Below are 18,355 nucleotides of genomic sequence, written 5' to 3'. Positions count from 1 at the left end.
AACCAGATAGATGGTCTCTGAACACCTCGCCAACTCTAGATGCTCAAGGATCCAACAAAGAGAAGATGCTCAACCTGGCATTTTCTCTGTGGACCTGATGCTCCTCTCCTGCTTGGTCTTGCCTGGGTGGCTCCAGGCTCCAAACTCGTCCAAGGCTATTTCTGCAGCAGACACAGAGCCCCTGGGGGCTAGAACAGAAACAGTGACTTACAGAAAGTCTGGAAATACACGCCAGGCTGCAGAGGTTCCGAGGGCCATGCAGGGCAATAAAGAGGCTGATTTATTTTCATCAGTGAAATGCTGAAACCCAATCCCTGGAGCAAGCTGACCCAGCAGGCGTGGAGGGGAGCTCCCCACCTGGAGCAGAATTAGCTAGATCGCAGCCTCCCAGGTCTCACCCCGGGGCTGACAATGGGAGGGACAGAAGGGGAGGCCAGGGTTGGCCAGCTCACCCAGTGTGATTCCAGGTCCCTCGGGTTGGCCTCTTCCCACCCTTCCACTGGCCTGCAAGGGTCTCCGAAATGCAGGCACAGCAGTGTTAGGTCCACATGCCCACTTGCGTGGGGCAGAGGGAGCAGAGGGACAGGAGGCAGGGTGCCTCAAACTCCTGCCCTCGTGAAGCCATGGTGAGGAATGGTGGGCATCAGAATCCCAGCTCTACGTCTTCCTGGCTGTGTAAACACCGGGAGGTTACTTAACCTCTCTGTGCCTGTTTCCTCATCTGTGAAATAGGAACAAGGGTACTCAGCTCACAGGAGCGTCATGAGGAGTAAAGGAAATAATGGGCACCTAACAGAACCTCACATGTGGAGGGTGTATAGAGAAGGGAGATATAGACTTTCCTCCTAGTGCCTAATCAAATTGCTGGTTGGGAGTGCCAATTAATACAACCCTTATGGAGGCCAGTATGATGCTATCAAAATTATATGGACTTCCCTGGTGGCGCAGTGGTTGAGAGTCCGCCTGCCGATGCAGGGGACACGGGTTCGTGCCCCGGTCCGGGAAAATCCCACATACCGTGGAGCGGCTGGGCCCGTGAGCCATGGCCGCTGGGCCTGCACGTCCGGAGCCTGTGCTCCGCAACGGGAGAGGCCACAACAGCAAGAGGCCCGCGTACAGCAAAAAAAAAAAAAAAAAAAAAAAAAATTATATATGCATATTTCTTCCATCCAGCAATTCCACTTCTAGAAATTTGTCCTACAGACAGACTTGCACAAATGAAATGGTGTTACGTACAAATAAAAACGTTACTCATTGCAGAATTTTTGAAAACAGCAAAAGATTAGAAACAACCTAAATGTCCATGTTACTTAAATACAGTTAAATAAAATACTAGTTAAATAAAACACAGAACCTTTGTACAGTGGAATGTCATGCAGGTGAAAAACATGAGAAGGCTCTGTTATTATTTGTTTGAAAATTATTATTTGAAAAAATTATTTGAAAATTATTTGAAAAAAGTGAGAAGGCTCTTTGTTATTATTTGTTATTATGAAAAGATCTCCATGCTTTGTCATTAGATGAAACTGCTCAGGTACAAGCCAGATCCTTACGGTGGTTACCAGACCCTAAATGATCTGGTCCCCATTACCTCTAACCTCATCTCCTATTACAACCTTCACTGCAGTCACATTGGCCCCTTTGCTGCTTCTCAAACATCTTAGGTGGGCTCCTGCCTCAGGACCTTTGCACTTGCTATTCTCCCTGCCTGGAATGCTCTTCCTCAGCGATTTGCTTGGCTGACTCCCTCACTTCCTTCAATTCTTTGTTCATATGCCCCCGCCTCAGTGAAGCTTAGGCTGACCAGCATTTTTTTTTTTTTTTTCAGCTGTTGGGTCTTCATTGCTGCTCACGGGCTTTCTCTAGCTGCAGCAAGCGGGGGCTACTCTTCATTGTGGTGCACAGCCTTCTCACTGTGGTGGCTTCTCTTGTTGCAGAGTATGGGCTCTAGGCGCATGGGCTTCAGTAGTTGTGGCACACGGGCTTCAGCAGTTGTGGCACGTGGGCTCTAGAGCGCAGGCTCAGTAGTTGTGGCACACAGGCTTAGTTGCTCCACGGCATGTGGGATCTTCCCGGGCCAGGGCTTGAACCCATGTCCCCTGCATTGGCAGGTGGATTCTTAACCACTGCGCCACCAGGGAAGTCCTGACCAGCTTTTTAAGAAATTTCAACTCACCGCTCGATGCCCATCACCAACAACTCCCAATCACCCTTACTCTGTAATATTTTTTTCCCAGAGTATTTATCACCTTCTAAGATGCTCTCTCACTTACAGCTGACCCTTGAACAATGCCAGGGTTAGAGGCACTGACCCACCCGCCCCTACCCACTCACCACCCACATCCTCACGCTGAAAAATCCACATACTGCTTTCTCTGCCCCCAGAACAAAAGAGTTGATAAATGACTCACCCAAGGGCAGGAAGCTGAAATAGTTTGGATAGAATCAGGACTCAAACCCTAGTTCTTTTGATTCCACATATTGTGATCTCTAACTGAACACAAACTTTCCCCCACAAAGATCCATAAATAAAAATACAGGTATTTATTGAAAAAAAACTGTGTATAAGTGGGCCTGCACAGCTCAGATCTGTGTTATTCGCGGGTCAGATGTACTCATGTCTTTTTAAAAAACATTTTATTGTCTGTCTTCTCCCGCTAGAATACAATCATGACAAGGGCAAGGATCTTTGTTTTGTTCACTACTGTATCCTCAGCAACTAAATAGTGACACACAGTAGATACTCAATAAATATTTGTTGACTGAATAAATGAATGTTAATGCAGACAGTCCACATACCAAAGAACACAAATGATTTGGCTTTTTCTTTTTTTCTTCTTCTTCAATACAGTGGATTCAAGGTTACACCTATAATCACATCATTTTCACTCTCTTGCATCCTGATATGTTTTCTCAAATGGAGGAGAAAGAAGCAGCTTTATGGCCACTCCAGCAATCACCATGGCCCACAGCCTGGCCATCACTGATGAACAGTGCCGTGGAGATTAGGACCCTGGAAAGACCCTGGGAGCTAGGCCTGCTCTGCCCGCAACTGTCTGAGGGACCTCTGCAAACGGCCCAACCCCTGAGCAGAGGGAGCGGCTCACACAGGAATGGAGCCTGGCATTTGCGTGATGCCAGGGGAAAGGTTCAGTAGGAAGAATACAGACCTGCAGCCAGAGGCCAGGGTTCAAAGTCCAGTGCAACAACGGGGATGGTCGAAACTGGCACTCAGGGAAGCACTGCATAAAGTACCACCCAAGGTCAGGTGGTGGTATCAGTAACAACTAACATCAACTGATGACTTACTATGGAATAGGCACAGAGCTAGGCACCCATCCGTTATCTCACTTCATTCTCAGCCTATAGGAGAGGTATATCTTTGTCCCCATTTTACTGGGGAGAACACTAAGGCTCAGAAAGGCTAAATGATTTGCCCAGGGTCAACAGCGGGCAGGAGGCAGAGCTGGGCTTGACCCCAGGCAGCCTGAGTCCCGAGCCCAGGCTTTCAACCACTATGGTGCCTCTACTGCCTCCCAAGGATGTGGCTTTTGTCTCTTCTCAGGCCACTCTAAGATACTGTCCTTCTCAACCTCAGTGGAGGCTGCCTATTACTGAAGGTATGTGAGCTCAGCGACTTTGTCAGGATTTCAGAAGGTCTCTTGGCAGGGGGAGGAGCATAGAGAAGAAAGAGATGTACGGGGATGAATCACCCATGAGCAGCTGGGGAAGTAGAGGGAGGGGAACCATGAAAGGAGAGAGGACGGATCATCCTCCAGATCCCAGACCCACTGAAACCTTTTCCCATAAATGGTCCCCATTGGACAGAAAGCAGGGCCTGGGAGAGTGGACCAAAAGGGACGGGCTCTGTCGCCTGAAGAGAAGCGCACCAGCTAGTAGGCAGAAGGAATGGGCAAGACACAGACAAGCTCCAGGGAGGGCACTGCCTCTCAAAGGCTGGTGGAGAGATGGGCCCGAAGGCCAGCACCATTAGTGAAGGAGTTAAACTTTGCCAAGAAGCAAAGCGGCCTCAGCTAGCACCTACGAGCCAGCTCCAGGCCAACTGGCCTGGACGAGGAGAAGGAGGGTCAGGCACAGCCTCCAAAGGCAGGGAGGAGCACCCAGGGCCTGAATAGGTCCAACAAGGAATAATCCAGAAGAATCCAGAAAGACAACTCTCACCAGCTCCATTCTCTCTTAGTACCCATCACTCAGTCACATCCACCGGGCAACAGATCTGGGCTCCAGGGACCCATCCACTGCAGGATTTTGTGTGCTGTCTTTCCTCTTAATCTCCTGGTTTGTCCTCCCCTCCTGGACCCTGTAAATATGGTTCCCTTGGGGCTCCCCTCACCCTCCCTCCGCCTTCTCCAACATTCCCATCTTCACCAACTCCTGCTTTCCACTGACATCCTACCCAGCCCACCATGGGACGGGGGGCAGTGGTGAGAAGGAGGCCAGAGTGATTTGACTGCTTTCTTTCCCTCTACTTTCTAGACTTCAAGCAATGTTGTTATGCCACTTCTAGATCTGAAAAGCAATTCTGTTTCCACTGCCATCTACCCTCCCAGGCCCAGGACACACGCAGCCCCTCTGCAAAGTCATCCACCTCTGATCACCACCATCCCAGAAGCTTCTTCTCTCCTGAGAAGCCTGGCTCTTGGCCACGATTCTTCTCCATTTGGCTGTGGGTCGCGGTGGATGGTGCACTTGTCTGATCTGGACGCACCCCCTCCCTGCCCTTGTCTGCAGGACTTTCTACAGCACCAGGGCTAGCCTAGGGCCCACCATCTAGTAGGTGATCTATAAGCATTTGGGAAAGAAAGGAGAGAGAAAAGGAAGGGAGGGAAGGAAGAAGGAGGGGAGGGAGCAAGGAATGATGGGTGAAAAGCAGCTTTAGTTGGGTCCCCAAAAATATTTGATCAATGGAAGCTTGTATTTCTTTTCTTGGACGTGGTGAGAGTCCGTATCTTGGGGTCTCGCCGAGCCCAGCTAACTTGCACTTGTCTGCACGTCTGGCAGGAGCGGAAGCAGGGAGGGTGGTTGAGGGGGAAAGACTGCCCGTTCTCCTCTTCCCCGGCCTGGAGCTTGATATTTGAGCACAGCAAGAGGGCAGACGTGCCGCTCAGGCCCCTGGCCAAGAGCTCTGCGTCTGCTCCGAGTGTGGCTCCGGCCTTCCAACCTCCACCTGATGGCAGAGATTACGGAGGACCAAAGGCACATTCAGTCAGGAGGGTATTGGTTTACTGAATGTTCCACGGGCAGACACTGCTCTTCAAGCCTGCCAGCTGCCTCCCAGAGCAGGGCCAGCTAAGGGTCCAAGGGCATCAGCACAAGCCCCACCCCACCCCACCAGGAACAGCGCTAAGCAGGTGGCCGGCAGATGCTGGGTCAGTGGAGTCGTCGTCTTTATCCACAAGGTCAGACCGACCCTACCTTTAAATTCTCGGCACTCTGATTGTTCCAGCAGGTCAGGAGAGGACTCCCTCTTGGGAAAGCAGAAACCCAGATCCTCCTCAAGAAGTCATCCCAACCCTGCCTGTGCCACTGTCTCTATGTAGACCACCCCACACTGAGACCCATTTCCCTTATTTCTCGACATCTCTGCCCAAGCGGGCCAAGAGGACAAGGGCCCAGCCTCCCTGCCACAATTGATCTACCCTTTCACAGTCGGGAAGTTTTTCCAGGTGGCTAGTTCAAACCCCTCCTGCTGCAGTCTAAGCTCCAGCTCTTTGGACTATAGGATGTGATAGAACAGGGACAGAAGCTGAAGCTTTCAGTAACAGCTTTGAATTTCTCCCTCCCTGCTCTTACCCACCCCCCCCCCACGCCCCGACCCTGACCAGAGCGGAAGGGCCGCCCCCTCCAGCAGCCAGTAGGACTTCCCAACAAAAATCAGCCTCTCGGGGGGAGTTCCCCGGTGGTCTAGAGGTTAGGATTTGGCGCTTTCACTGCTGTGGCCTGGGTTCAATCCCTGGTCAGGGAACTGAGATCCCACAAGCCGTGCAGCATGACCAAAAAAAAAAAAAAAAATCAGGCTGTTAGCACCTGTGCTTAGAAAATCACCCCTAAAACCCTCTGCTCAAGGGGCAGGTATATCACTCGGGATCCTTGGACGCTTTTCCTGAATAATTTGGGACCACCTGCAATCTTGCTCTCCCATTTTTTACTGGTTCCTCCACATCTTACCCAAAAGTTCAGAAGGCAAGAATGTCACACTCTGTGAAAGTACTTCAAGGGTAAACATTCACCGTGGTGCTCAGGTGCTCTTCCAGGGTGGGCACAAGGGCTGTTGTCCCCAGTAACCACCTCCAAAGGGGCCGCCTTCTGCTACCCTTCCCCACCCTGCCTCGTCCTGGGAGATGAAGGGAAATGGGGCCGCGCAGGTGGCTGAGGCAGCCCGGAGGCAGAACTCGTGAGCTTTGGTACTGCCCTGACATCCAGGGACCTGGAACCTGGCCTCCCTCTCTGTGTAATGGGGCAGGTGTTCCAGACCAGTCGAGGCACCAGTTCCAGGGCTGGAAAGAGATCAGATGAGGCAGCCTAAAGCATTTCAGGCTATAGATGTATCATCTTTCAGACCAAGGTCACAGAATGATAGGACGCAGTATCCCTGACCAGCTCCAGACCCCCACCCATTCCCGTCCAAATCCTGCCTTCACCATTTACTAAGGGTGTTATCTGAACAAGGTCCCTAAGCCTCTGTGATTGCCGCAGTTTTCTCTCCTGTAAAATGGGAACACTCATAACCAGGTGCATGTGGAACTATTTGGGTCTCAGTTGTGACAGAGGCCCCAGGAAAATGAATGCCATGTTCCAAAAGTAAGGCAGCGCTTGTAAAAAGGGATGACTGACATCAAGACAGTGAAAAGTCAACCCACTGGATAGGAGACAATATTTGCAAATCATATATCTAATAAGGGACATATTTCCAGAATATATAAAAAACTCTTATAACTTAATAACAAAAAGACAAAAATCTAACTTTAAGTATGTGCAAAGGTTGTGAATAGATGTTCCTTTAAAGAAGATAGCCAATTAACAAAGATGTTCAACATCATTAATTACTAGGGAAATGCAAATCAAAACCATAATAAAATACCACTTTATACCCACCAGGATGGCTAGAATCCCAAAGATAGAAAATTACAAGAGTTGGTGAGGATGTGGAGATACTGTAATCCTCATACACTGGCTGGTAGGAATGTAAGATGGTGCAGTCACTTTGGAAAACAGTCTGACAGCTCCTCAAATGATTAAATATTGAGTTACTATATGACCCAGCAATTCCACTCCTAGGTATCTACCCAAGAGAAATGAAAACGTAAGTCCATGCAAAAACTTATACATGAATGCCCATAGCGGCATTCTTCATAATAGCCAAAAAGTGGAAACAGTGCAAATATTCATCCACTGATGTGTGTATAAACAAAATGTGGTATGGCCATACAATAGAATATTACAAAGCAAATCAAAATGAACTATACACACTGCAAACTGGATGAACCCTGAAAACATCATGAGTGAAAGAAGGCCACGAAAGGCCACAATTCTGTTCACATGAAATATGCAGAACAGACAAATCTATAGAGATAGAAAGCAGACTAGGGCTGGGGGTGGGTAAAGATGTGGGGAGTGACTGCTAATGAGCATGAAGTTTCTTCGAGGGGGGTGATAATGTTCTAAAATTAGATTGTGGTGAGGGTTGTACCACCCTAAATATACTAAAACCTACTGAATTCTACTCTTTAAATAGGTGAAGTTATGATATTAAATTATATCAATGTAAATCACTTCATTATATTATACTGGGAATATATAATATTAGCTATTAAAAAAAATTTTTAAGACAGTGATGGCTGAAAACTGTTTTGTGGCTCTAAACTGCCCCCACACACATCCATGTCAAGGGAGTGAAAGGATGAGAAAGTGAGTGATTCTAAGAGGAATCTTGGAGAGAAGAGTGCTGTTTTGCTGCAAGTACCACCTGCCAGGGAGGGGCTTTCCCCTCACCTCGGTGAGTCTGCTCAGCTCAGCTCGAGTCCGCTGGGGCTGGAAAACGTGAGAGACGGGCCTAGCTCAGGCCTGGAAGCCCACACGGTGAGAGGCCAGCCAGGGAACAGAGACAGCGGCTGCGCTGGCCACCTCAGTCCCAAGCTTTGCTGAGCCCAAGGGCGCCTTAGGGCTCCTGCGGGCCAAGGGGAGAGATCCAGCCCAGGGCTGCCTCACATCCTGTCCTAGAGGGCCACCTGGAGGGCTGAAACACCTCCACAGGAGGAGGTGGAGGGAGCGAGGGATGCTTGGCCGAGGAAAGGGTGAGCCTCTGACAGATCTGCAGTCACCCACCCCACCCGAAGGAAACGAAGGAAACGGTGAGAAGAGACTCTTGGGGAGTTCAAGGGGGGAGGGGCTCCAACACATCCACGGAAGTGCTGCAGGAGGAAACAGTCACCCGGAAGCTTCCACTGTCAAAGAGCTCAGATGTCATATCATCCGTGCCTGTGTCTCCACTTAACAGGGGTGCAGGCAAGTCAAAATGTTCCCATCCCTTCTCTCCTTCCTCTCTTCCCATCAGTCAGGGAGACAGAGAGAAAACCTACAGAAACGACCCCCACCCCCTCCCATCCACAGCTGAAACAAGGTAGGGGCAGACAAGGGGGAAGAACTAATTCTGGGTGAAGCACCAAGTTCACCAAGTTCACTCTGGGCGTCGTTATTACTGCCCAGAGGCTCTTGTATACCATTACCTGAGTGTGACTAGAAAAGGCACGGGACTCACCCTAATGTCATTCGGGCGCAGGGGAAGCTTTAAAACCACATCCTAACAAGTTCTGCTGGGTCAGCCTAATGGTTACAAAACAGCAGCCACCTATAGGCATTTAGGGAGGAGTAACCAAGCGAACATACACAGGGTAAGAACACAAGGCTAGCTATCATCCAGTCATTACCTTTGTCATCATCACTGTCATCATTAGGGTTGTAGAGCTGGAAGTCTCCTTGCATATCAACCCCCCTCAATTCACTGATAAGGAAAACTGAGAGCCAGAGAGGGAAAGTAACTTTTCCAAAGTCACACAGCAAGTTGGTGTCAGAGGCAAGTCTCTTGACTTCCAAGAGTGGGGCTCCCAGAACAGAACCAGCTACAGACAGTTCCCAGAGAGTAGAGGGACCAGGGGAATATGGGTTTTTTCTTAAGAAGAGAGGGCTTGTATACATTCAAAATCACACCTCTATCTTCTTTCCTCCAGCACTTCAATAATAATAATAATAGACACAAATTATTGCCAGCATAATACACACCAGGCACTTACTTTTCACACTGCACATACGTTACCTCATTGAGCCTTAACAACAGCCCTGGAAGGAAAGTACTGTTATTGTACCGATTTTACAGATGAGGCATCAGAGAGGCAAAGTGACCTGACCAAGGAACACAATTATGAACCACAGAGCTTGGAACCGATCTTCCGATTCTCAATTCCACAGTCTTAATCCCTAGAGTAGACATCAGTCTGTTCAACGATATTTCTACTTTCTTCCACACACAAATTCCCTGCCCCCTTTGAAACTAAGCGTGGATGTGTGACATGTTTGGGCCAATGAAATGTGAGCAGAAGGAGAGTGTGTCATGCCCAGACAGAAGCAGTGTGCAGGTCACAGTGTCCTCTGCCTACTTCAGCAGCAGTGGTGGATGCACCTATGCCATGAAGCCACCATCAGCCTGGAGGAAGTAAGATGAACAAAGACCCCTGTCAATCCACACTGGACAGGCAGCGTGGGCAAGCAATACACTTTTGTTGGTTAAGTCACCGAGAATTTGGGGCTGTTTGTTATGCAGCATAACCAAGCCCCTCCTGACTGATACAGCCACTGAGCAATGCTGCTTCCCACTACAAGCTCAAGAGAGGGAAGCTAAGTCCATCTTAGCTCCTCACAAGTCAAAAAAGGAGTAATGAGCTCAAAGAAATGGAAAGAATTGCTACTCCAACTTCCTCATTTTCCAGGAAATAAAAAAGATCTAAAGAAAAGGAGTTACCAAGGACACCCAAACCCAAATCTCCTGCCTCCCAGGCCAGTGTGTGTCTGAGTCTGTCTGTCTCTCCATGTCTCTCACCTGTTTCTCTCTCCTCACTCTCTGCCTGTTTGTGTGTCTCTCTCCCTTCCTCTTTCCTTTCTCTCAAAAGAAAAAAAAATATCAGAGAATCCTTGGACAAGCCCAGCTCATGAGAAGTTACCACAGGCTAGGGACTCCTGGCTACCATCAGGGAGGCTCTTCTCCAGCTCAGACAAAAGAACATGAAGAGGAGGTGGGTGTCCTACAGAGCTGGAATCTCTCCCCCAAGGAAGGGGATTCCTCTCCTCACAGAGCCTGAGGGTGACAGGCTTGGGCACAAAACCAAGCCTCCTTGTCACCAGCCCCTGGCTCTGACGGGGCTGCCCACACAAACAAAAGAAGGGCTGCCGGGCATCCTGCAGGGGTGGTTATTAGTCCCCTTGCCATCTTCAGCCAGGCCAGCAGACTTGTCATTTCTCCCTTCATTACTCCTTTTGGCTCTGAACAATCTGCTGCTTTATCCAGCCTCAGCCCCTATTCCCCCGTCCTCTTTTAAGCCTTGAGAAACTCTAATCAACTCAGTGTCCAAGGAGGTTGGGGAAAGGTGGAGGGGGGGGAGTGGGTGGGCAATGAGATAATTCAGGCCTGGTCAACCTGTGGGCTTCTCAGAATCGGCAGGCAGCCCACACCCCCTTGGTCTCGCACTTGCTTCCGGGAAGGCTTGCCCTGGCACACTCTGGAGGAATTTGGAGACAGCTCCGTGCAGCATAGGCAAAAACACAGCCCTGCTCCCACCCACAGGGAGCTGGGATCTGGGCACGGGGCTTCATTACTCAGGCCAAAGAGCTAATGGGGCTTCTGGAGGCTGTGAAATGTGGTACCAGCCAGAGCGCTGAGCTGGCAGGCTCCAGCCCAAACTGGAGAGAGGCAGAGAGGCGGAGTCTGGTGGGGGGCCAGACTGTTCTCCCCTCCACCCACCCTGGACCTTCTCTTACTCCTCACTCAGGACCAAGACTCCAGGCATCCAACTACAGGCAACCCAGAAAACTCCTTCCTGGGTGTCATGGGCTGAATTGTGTCCCCACTCCCAAAATTCATATGCTGAAGTCCTAACCCCCAGTACCTCAGAATGTGACTGTACTTGGAGATAGGGCCTTTAAAGAGGCGCTTAAGTTAAAATTAGGTCATAAGGGTTGGCCCTAATCCAATATGACTGATGTCCTTAAGGGAAGAGGAGGTGAGGACGCAGACACACACAGAGGGAAGACCATGTGAAGACACAAACAGGAGACGGCCGTCAACAAGCCAAGGAGCGAGGCCTCAGGAGAAACCAACCCTGCCCACACCTTGATCTCAGACTTCTGGCCTCCAGAGCTGTGAGAAAATAAATGTCTATTGTTTACGGCAAACAGTCTGTGGTACTTTGCAGTGGCCACCCAAGCAGACGACGACATCAGTCTGTTGGTCATCAGGCTCACGACGGGGTTCTGTTCCCAAAGTAAGGAGTCCCCAAAACGACAGGCACTCATCCTATGCTCCCCGGCCACCTGCCCCAAGGCCTGGAAACTTCTCTGCTCAGAAGGTTCTTCATTGGATTCTTCACCTTTCATCACCTCCCCCTCCTTCTGGCTTAAGTGCAGGGGAGCCAAGCTGGTCCCAAGCAGCACGGTCACCGCAGCCTAGGCCCACCACGCAGAGGCACACTCTCCTTCTGTTTCTGACCCGACTTCCTGGCCCCATCCTCCAGGGAAATGGGCCACCCTGTGGGGCAGTGAGCATCCCATCATCTAAGGTGAGGAGCCAGGGGTGGGAGGGATTTGCAGCTGACACCTGAATGCACACGCCAGCCTTACTCCGATCTCCTGACCCCGGGCTAGAGCGCTGACCTCCCTGCATGTGGTATGGTCATCACGTAATGGGGCTGCAACAGGGTGAGCTGAGATCATGAAAGGAGGGTTCCACTTGTAGGGATGTCCCCCTCTTTGACAGGTCCCTTCCCCTGTCGAGCCTCAGTTTCCTCTCTACAGCAGGAGGGTGTGAGATGGGCTCTGTGATCTGGGGGGGCCGGCCTGCAGAGATCAGAAGTTCCCACATGTTTTCTTCCTTCATTTTGCTGCTGAGATTGACAGGGGACACCCTGAAGGGAAGGAACAGCATGCTGAGTGCCACGGGTCTGCACGCCTTCAACTGGAAACCTGCACGAGGGTTCAGAGGGTAGGGATGCAGGCAGTGAGGAAGGGGTTAAACACAGAGCAATTCCTGACATGGAGGGTAAAGTCAGGGTCACCTGGAGGGCTTCCCGGAGGAACGGAGCTCTGACCCCAGCACCGACCGCCTCTCACTTCAGGGAGAGCCGAGGTGGGGCCCAGGCCAGAGATGACCTTTGCCCCAAGAGCTGGGCTCGGTGCCCCCGCCCACCACTCTGAGTCACCCGGTGGACTCCAGAGGGACTAGGCCACTCCTCCTAAACCCGCCCCTGGTGGGCCTGAAATAGCAGAGGCGGGCAGCTTCCAGAAATGGCCTCACCTCACCTCCAACACACCACCCTGTCTGTATTTTGAGAGGCCAGCCCCTCACCAGAGGCAGTCCTGCGTGAGCCGCCCCTCCTGTGTATGGGAGGGGGGGGCGGGGACAGGGGGACATCAGGGATGTGCCTCAGCTGTTCCCGGCACCGCAGCCCTGCTGGGTACCTGCCACAGGGTACTGCACTCCGTGCCTCACCGCGTATAAGCCCCCCGCCCATACTGAGAGGCAGGGCAGGGGAGATCTGGACTGTCCAGTGGTGAGAAGTGGGGGGCAGAGCGAGCAGACCCTCACCCAAGCTCAGCGGGACCCAGGTACTGCCACAGGACCAGACACCCAGGACAGACCCTTGGGGACGACGGCCAGCTGAGGACACTATAGCAGTTAGCACCAGGGTTCCACATCAGATCCGCTCTCTACTAGCGAGGCTACCTTGGGCAGGTCACTTAACCCCTCTGTGCCCCAGTCCCCCACCCAGGCGTAATAACAGTGCCCACCTCACAATGTGGCTGCAAGTGTTAGATGAGATGGAGGCTATCAAGTTCTTGGCATCGTAACCGGCATGTGGCAAAGCCCGAGCTGGCTCCCAAGGCCAAGGGGCCTCCTCCCGAGCCCTGTCAGCAGACCCCTCAGATCGTGGTCACTACCAACGTGACAGAGACTCACGAGGGAACACAGCGGGCAGCCCCTCTGCAGCTCCCGCTCCCCGAAAGGTGCTCAAAATGATTTGTCACCAAATCCCCACGTTACAACAGAGTCAACGGAGGCCCCAAGAGGATGGCATCATGGCAGAGGATTTGAACCCGGACAGTTTGGCTCCAGAGGCCACAGTTCTAACCACAGGACAAACTACCTCTCATGAAAATTGCTACAGTAACCCAATCACGTGAGTACCGTCACCATCCCGTTTGCAGGTAAGGAAATGAAGACGACAGGAAGGCGTGATCGTTTGACCAAGGGCACACAGCTGCAGACGGGAGACTCCACAGTGTGGACCAGGCAGTTGGGCTCTAAAGCACACGTGCTCGAGCGCTCTAGCACCTCAGGGTCATCCTGCCTCTCCTGGTCCAGGGCCTCCCCGGGCACCACATTGCAGCCCACAAGGCCATCCCCCAGCCTGAGCGCAGCTCCAGCAAATGGCCAAACCACCGCCCAGGCTCCAGCGTGGGCCATCTCCTGAGCACCCCAGAGTCTTGGGGGTTAGGGGCCCTTATCCCAGCTAGCATGTGTGGAAACTGGAGCACAGTGACTTGCACGCAACTAGGGGAACAGACAGAGGCCTTGGGCTTCCCTCTCATGAACCAGAGAATTAGCCAGAAGAAAATGCATTTACCTCTGGGTCGCAGAACCTAGAGCCTTTTAGAAGTGCTCCAGCCAGGAGAAGCAGGGTGAGGATAACATCACCGCTCCTGCCCCGGGGCCACCCCACTGACTCTCCTGTCCCTGTGGGGGATGCAGCCCAGTGACAGTGGGGAGTACACAGCGGGACAGGCTGGGTCTGCCCGGGTGACCGCTCCAGCCGCCCAGCTCCGGGCCCGGGCCAGCCAGCAAGGGGAGAGGACGGCAGGGCTGTGAGCTGCTGCCTTCCCTTCCCACCCTTGGGCGCAGGGCCAGTGTCTCAGCCTCCAGACAGGAGCCCCTCTGTCCCTACGGGACGAGCTGACCTTTAACTGGCCAAAAGATCCTACTGGTTCCATTCCTCTGCCTGGGAGAGCAGATCGGAGGAGAGAGGAGGGCGGGCAAGGGGGAGGGAGAGGAGCCCGGGGCCCCCCTCTCCCCTTCCTTCCTCCCCCTTCCCTGCCTCTGGTCCCAGCCTCCTGATCAGTCCGCCTGCTTCCTTCCCTCACGGCTGACTGTGTCCCAAGCCCCATCCTTCCCGCAGCCCCTCCTTTCCCCTTAATTGTTTTACCTTTTGTTTGCCTAGCACTTTATAGTTTACTAAATGTTTTTACATTTATCATCGCATTGAATCCACACCAGGGAGAGATGGAGAGACGTTGAAAATTCCTTCCAATTGCCAAGTGTTCTTGTTAAAAATGCAAACATCCCCAGAACGATGAAGAATTAGGCTGGCAGCCACCGGTACCTCAGGACTGATGCATTTCATCCTCTGCCTTCTCCCCAGCTCCAGGACACAAGGGGATGTGGCTGGAGCAGGAAGAGGAGCGCTTTGGCGGGGGCGGGGGGGGGGGCAGCCTCAGCACAGTAGGGAGGGCCCCGGTGGAGTGTCTAGGCCCCCGGAGGGGTGGGGGAGAAGTGCGGGAACTAGGCAGGGAGAGGACAAACTTGCACCACTGCAACACTGCACATGAACTCCCATAAAACCCTAAATTCTAGCCTAAGCATCGCCCTCATCCCACCCCCTCTGAACTGCATCGCTCATTCTGGTGTCTCTAAGGTCAGAGGGAGAATCTTTATGCAGGAAAAGGCCTAAAAGACTTTCAGCATGGAGTCAACAAATCCAAAACCTTGGAGGCGGAGTCCAGGGTGAGGGTCCCTGGTCTACCTAATCCAGCTCTGCCACATGGCCCAGGGTCCCCACCCCAGGACAAGCTTCAGCTGGGAGGAGAAGCACAGAGGCTGGGTGCTGGTGTCCTTGAAAGGACATATCCTGGCCATGGGAGTAAATCAAGAGATGCCTCCTTCTGGGCCGGGGGGCGGACGCAGGTCTCAGTTACCCAGGCTGAAAACTGATGGGGGATGGGCCAACGGTCCTGAGGTCCTCCTAGCTTCCACATTCCGTGATCCTGGGACCAAATCAGGGTAACAAGCCTGTGGCCAAACTCCAGACAGGGCGTCTCAAGAGTTCCTAAGCTCCAGACATGCTCATTCTCAGAGGCCCCGCCCTGCATCCCATCACACATACTCAAATGGACCACATAAATCAACAGAACGCATATATAACTCTCAGGAGTTGAACCGAGTTGTGGATGACCATTTGACATTATGTTAGGTTTCGTTGCTAAATTAAACAAATATTCATTTCAATTCTGCTGCTTTCTTTTCAAATTTTGGAGCCGACCAGTTTGCTTCCAGCTCACAAACATTTTCATTGGCTGTTGATGAAAGCTTGTGGATCCTAAATGCTGTGTCTACCTTCCCAGTGCTCTGACCCCAGAGAACTCGGGCAGGGAGCCTGGAGAAATCCAACAACGGGGTTAAAAGAAACCTAACAAACGCTGTGTTTTAAGCACAGGAGGGTATCTCAAGCTCCACGCAAGGCCACTTCCTGCAAGGAGCCCTCCCAGACCACTCCTGCTCTCGAGAATCCATCCCCTGCCAATCTCAGAGCACTCACTGCCTATGGGACTCAGTCGGCTTGTACGGCTTGTACGGCTGTTTTGCTTCATTCTTCAGCTCATTCCTGTTTTGTTTTATCTTCCCCCCACTGAACTGTGAGCTCTCAGAGGTGCTTTGGACCTCTCCTCTGCACCTCCCCTCCCTCTGAACCCAGTACGGTGTCATAGCAAACCGAGACAGCCGAGGCCCTGTGAGCAGGGGCTGTGCAGCCACAGAGGGGCTGGAAGCCACTGGTCCCACCTACCCTCCATGCCATCATCTTGATGCCCATTGAAGTTGTCATAGGAATCCCAGCGGATGAGGGGGTCGGAGGTGTTATAGTCCACGGACACGCTCGGCCCGTTCTCCAGGTGTTCCATGCCTTAGAAAATGGGAAAGGCGGAGACGACCGTGAAGAGAAAGAAAAAACCGATCAGCAGCTGGAAAAACAGAGGAAACCAACAAGTTCCCTAAGGATGCTCCCTAAGGGACTTCTCATGTTCTTGACCATGGCGAGGCAGGACCACTCGCTTAAGTTGGATGGAGAACCCAGGAGTCTGGTTTCTTGCATTCTTGAAAAGGTTCACACCAGGTCATGAGGGTAAATGAGGACAGCAGCACTGAGCAACAAAGACCCTTTAGAAGAAAGCTGGGGGACCCTCTGGCTGGGTGGCTGCCTCTTTCTCTTCTGTGTCCCAGGGAGCCCTGGGGCAGTGCCAAGAGTCCAGAGAGTCTGGCCCTGCAGTCAGGGGGAAGTGCAGGAGAGGCCTGTGAAGGGCTGCACGGGGTCACGGACAGCAGGCAAATCACAGCCTTGACGTTGAGAGGACACAGGTCATCCCAGCCATCCCCCTGCCCTTCCACTTAAGATGCTTGCCACTGCAGGCAGAAATCTGAGGAGAGAGGCAGAATCTCTCCTACACATCCAGAGAAAGCCCAGGATGCAAGTCAGGCCTTCTGGGTGAGTTACCGTCCTGACCCAGCAGTCCGTTCTTTAGTCTGCCCAGAGTCCCTCTGCTGTAACCTGACTTCACCTCTTCCTATTCTGTTCCCAAGTAAGATGAAGAACAACTGGTCTCCACATATAACCAGTCTAACGGCTTAAAGGCTATTAGTAAATTGGCCTTCTCATCTTCAGGTTGAATCACCTCAGTTCTCATAAATACTCATCGTCCATCCAGCACCTTTGAGAGTCCCCTTGGCCACTCCCTCTATCCACCATAGCCTTCAGTCTCTGAATATAATAGGATGATGACCTAATGGAGCCAGAATAGTTTATCCAACCCAGCGCCTCTCTGTCTACTTTTTTATTTTTATTATCCAGAGATTAAGTCACTGGTTCATGTTTAGCTGGGGGTCCACTATGATACCCAGATCTTTTACTGCTGGCCTGACTCTCAACCACAGGTAACTTGATATTTGTAGAGCAGATCAGTGGGAAAATGGTTGAGGTCGGGCAGGGCAGAGTGGAGGGAAGGGAATGAATCAATGGATTCTAACTTGGCATTTACCTTGAATTTTCTCTGGTCCATAGGAAAACACAAATTCAACTTTGCCATATTCTGGAAATCGATCATCTGAAAAAAGGAAAAGGAAAAACAAAAATGGGCAACTGATTCCCAAAAGAGGACTCCACAAAAAGTTTTCTTCTAGAAGAGTTTAAAGTAATACATGTATACATGGTTGATAATATAATAAGTAGTACACATAATGCCATTAAGTCTCCTACCCACCTAGCTCTGTCTTACCTGTCTGAGGTAACCATTTCTTAGCATTTCTATTTCTTGTTCTACGAGCAGTCACCTCTAAGACCCTAAATAATAACCACAGTTTTTATGCCACTATTTCTAGATATATCAGTTTCAAATAATCTTCACTGATTCACCACTATGAAGATGAACAATTTGGATCACTTATAGTATTCCCACCTCCCTTCTTAAACCTGGTTTATTATTATTATTACTATGACTACTGTTATCATTATTAGTTCACCCTTCTGATTACCTCTGAAACTTTCAATACGATGGTTAAGCCTCTATTTCTTGATCTGTCCATTTCCGATGGTGCCCTGATTCCCTCCATGTAGGAGGAGGAAGTTTGGGCCCCGCCCTTCTCCCACCTCTCCGCAACTCTACGTTTATTTTGTCAGCTAGTCTCTTACTTTCTTTGTTAAGACTGATGACATTTACATTCTCTTCTGCAATTATAACGGCATCTTCTGCTTTTGCTCTCCTGGCTCCAGTACAGGGAAAGCTCATCATAGAAACATCCCTCTCCTGCATGAGCCAGACCACACTGGGGGATCAGGCCTCTCCTCCTCAGAGCCCCAGCCCCACGCTCTGATCTCTGCCTGAGCCCAATCTGCACACAGATCACCATCCACTGCTTGCAGGAAGGGAAGTTACAGCAGGGGTGGTGTCGGCTCCCTGGAGCACCCATCATGCCTGTGTATATCTCCATCACTGCAAGCATCACTTCATAGTATCATGTCTGTTTGTG

General features: G+C 51.3%; 1 protein-coding gene across 6 annotated transcripts in view; it reads right to left on the bottom strand.

Annotated features, from left to right (window-relative positions):
* Nucleotides 1–18,355, bottom strand: part of TNS1 (tensin 1) — a 197,724-nt gene that overhangs the window by 63,858 nt on the left and 115,511 nt on the right. For all 6 annotated transcript variants that reach the window (XM_082658097.1, XM_082658098.1, XM_082658101.1 and 3 more), the window contains 2 exons: nucleotides 17,368–17,433; nucleotides 16,122–16,238 (listed from right to left, as the gene is read on the bottom strand). In XM_082658097.1, coding sequence (XP_082514223.1) covers nucleotides 16,122–16,238; nucleotides 17,368–17,433 — 183 coding nt within the window. The remainder of the gene's footprint in view (nucleotides 1–16,121; nucleotides 16,239–17,367; nucleotides 17,434–18,355) is intronic.

Source organism: Grampus griseus (assembly GCF_964374135.1).
Source record: "Grampus griseus genome assembly, chromosome: 7".
Classification (NCBI taxonomy): Eukaryota; Metazoa; Chordata; class Mammalia; order Artiodactyla; family Delphinidae; genus Grampus; species Grampus griseus.
Note: the sequence above shows the minus strand (reverse complement) of the source record. Positions and strands in the feature narration are given on the sequence as shown.